General features: G+C 47.9%; 1 protein-coding gene across 1 annotated transcript in view; it reads left to right on the forward strand.

Moving 5' to 3' along the window:
* Positions 1–2,827, forward strand: part of galnt14 (UDP-N-acetyl-alpha-D-galactosamine:polypeptide N-acetylgalactosaminyltransferase 14 (GalNAc-T14)) — a 41,589-nt gene extending 38,762 nt beyond the window's left edge. The window contains exons 10-13 of the mRNA XM_017033454.2: positions 44–170; positions 1,128–1,220; positions 1,441–1,524; positions 2,488–2,827. Coding sequence (XP_016888943.1) covers positions 44–170; positions 1,128–1,220; positions 1,441–1,524; positions 2,488–2,662 — 479 coding nt within the window. The 3' untranslated portion in view covers positions 2,663–2,827. The remainder of the gene's footprint in view (positions 1–43; positions 171–1,127; positions 1,221–1,440; positions 1,525–2,487) is intronic.
* The last annotated feature ends 81 nt before the right edge of the window (positions 2,828–2,908 follow it).

The following is a 2,908-nucleotide window of genomic DNA, read 5'->3' on the forward strand; positions in this document are numbered from 1 at the left end:
TGAGAGCGTTGCTCACCTGCAGCTCCTTGATTCTCCTGAGCAGAAATCTCCTTCCGGGTGTGGCAGTGCGGGGGCAGTCTGGAGATCCTGCCCTGCAGCAGGGTGGGCCACGTCTTCAGGAAGAAACATCCCTACGTCTTCCCCGAGGGAAACGCCAACACTTACATCAAGTAAGATCCCACTCTGTGTTTATAATCTCACGACGACGACGACGACGACCAGCGTGGAGGTGGTTTTCTGAGCAGTGATTTTGTACCGATATGTCCAACAGTAACTCAAATGTAGCAGCACGGCTCAAACTAGCCTAAAGCTAACTAAATATCCAGCCCAAAAAAAAAAAGATAAATTCATCCAGAACCACCTACAGGTTCAACTATGAACTGCAACAGTTCAACTCTGATCAATCTGACAGAGCGTTCACATAGAGCGAATGAATAAATGATAGCATACATTAGCAACATGCTAACGGTGTTAAAACCCGTGGTTCCTGCTGTGCCTGCGGCCTGACGGCGGTGGCGACAACAGTCGTAATCATGTGTTTGAACAGTCAGCCTGTAATTGTTGCCTGCTTCTCTGGATCTCTGTTTACATGCCCGGCGCGTCCCCCGTCCTCACCCTCGTCCTCGTCCCCCCTGTCATTACAGGCTGAGTGGAGCCTCTAATGGAGGGTTTGTGTCCTGTCGCCGTGGCAGGCGGCGGCTCTCGACACTCAGCTAATAGCTGATTATCCTCAGAAAGGTTTTTATTTCCAAATAAATCAACAGCAGCGCAGCAGGAGGACGGGCTTTGATCCCACCTTCCTGCTGTGGGGGCGGAGCACGCCGTCGCTCGTCCTGCGGGGTGTAAACACAGCTGGGGGTCTGGACCTGGGGGGGGGGTGTACTGCACTGAGCTCAACGCAGCACTGACATCCATTCAGTCGTACCACATGGGGCAGCGGCGAGCGCTGACGTCAGAGCAGTTTGTCACGAACTTTTGGAGTTTAATAAAATAAATAAATATTTATATATAATCCTCCTCCACTGTGTGGCGCTGTCTCCGTCTCTGGTTATTTTACACGTTTTCATAACAATAATATAAAATGTTTGTGTGTGTGTGTGTGTGTGTGTGTGTGTGTGTGACCACAGGAACACCCGTCGTACAGCTGAAGTGTGGATGGACGACTTCCGTCTTTTTTACTACTCTGCTCGACCTGCGGCTCGAGGGAAGGCGTACGGAGAGTAAGAACACGCACACACACACACACACAAATACACATATTTCTACTGTGGTGAGGTCATTACCCAGCATTCCCAGCTCTGCACCACACTCCATACAGAAATGTGTTGATTTTAGTTCGTCCAGAGGAGAACTGAGGGATTAAACACAGAGCAGAATGTCAACAACACACAGAGGTCAGAGGTCAGAGGTCAGACCTTTTATTTCTGTCTCTCTGTCCAGTGTCCAAAGTCGAGTAGAACTTCGTAAGAAGCTGAAGTGCAGATCTTTTCAGTGGTACCTGGACAACGTTTACCCCCAACTGAAGTGAGTCTGTGGGTCAGTCTGTGTCAGTCTGTGTCTGTGGGTCAGTCTGTGTCAGTCTGTGTCTGTGGGTCAGTCTGTGTCAGTCTGTGTCAGTCTGTGTCTGTGGGTCAGTCTGTGTCAGTCTGTGTCAGTCTGTGTCTGTGGGTCAGTCTGTGTCAGTCTGTGTCTGGGGGTCAGTCTGTGTCAGTCTGTGTCAGTCTGTGTCTGTGGGTCAGTCTGTGTCAGTCTGTGTCTGTGGGTCAGTCTGTGTCAGTCTGTGTCTGTGGGTCAGTCTGTGTCAGTCTGTGTCTGTGGGTCAGTCTGTGTCAGTCTGTGTCTGTGGGTCAGTCTGTGTCTGTGGGTTTTTCTCACAGAAATAGAAAATACTAGAAATGATCAAATATTTGTGTATTATAATTTATTATAATTATAATAGTTTTTTTATTGTTTTGGGAATTTTCCAGTAAAGATGATGATGATAATCATAATAATAATAATAATAATAATAATAATAATAATAATAATTTTTGTGGAAAAACCTCAAACCATAGTTTGAGCCACAACCACAAATAAATCTGCACTGCCCCTTTAAACGGAACCTGTGCATTAATATTAAAGCAGCTGATGAAGAGTCTCATTTAAACGCTTCACCTCCTACCCCCCCCCCTCTTTAAACATCCATTAATCCACCAGGGGCCGGTGTTAATCCCCCAGAATGGAATTAACAGTCTGGCTCTCAGGGGACGCTGGAGCTGACCCTTAAAACCGTGGAATAACCTTTAAGGGTTATTAAAGGAGAGGGAGATAGGCCGCGACTTAACGCTGCACAGTTTAGAGAATTTAACGAGCTGCGGGAAGTTGATCAGAGGAAGATTGGACGGAAACTTTCCCAAAGTAACGACTTCAGGGAAACGTGCTTTTCTTAAAGGTGCAGTCCTGGGTTTTTGTCTCTGTTGACGTTCCCTTGTTTGCCGGCTCCCTCAGGGTTCCGGATGATTCCGACTCTCGGTCCGGGGTGATCCGACAGAGACAGAACTGTCTGGAATCTCAAAGGCTGGAAGGACAGGAACTTCCTGTCCTCACGCTGGCTCCTTGTATCGGGAAAGAGGGAGTTCCTGCCGTCACCCAGGTCAGTTCGTCAGGAGGGGAGGGGGAGTGACATCACCGTGGCTCCGGGTCACACTCGGAGAAGTCTGAGTCAGGGTTTGAATCCAAGTCCAGGTCATTGTGCAACATTCCAGGTTTTGGATGTCTCCAAACAGTCCAGCTCTTTGATAATTTAATTTCTTTCTAAAAATCAGCCTTAATTGATTGGACTTGAAGTCAAGTCTGAGGGGCGTCAAAACCTTCAAGGCCTTGGAAGGCTCCGTCAGAAAAGAGTTGAGTTTAAGGTAAACTGAAGGGT

This window comes from Cynoglossus semilaevis, chromosome 7, assembly GCF_000523025.1.
Source record: "Cynoglossus semilaevis isolate Cse_v1.0 chromosome 7, Cse_v1.0, whole genome shotgun sequence".
NCBI lineage: Eukaryota > Metazoa > Chordata > Actinopteri > Pleuronectiformes > Cynoglossidae > Cynoglossus > Cynoglossus semilaevis.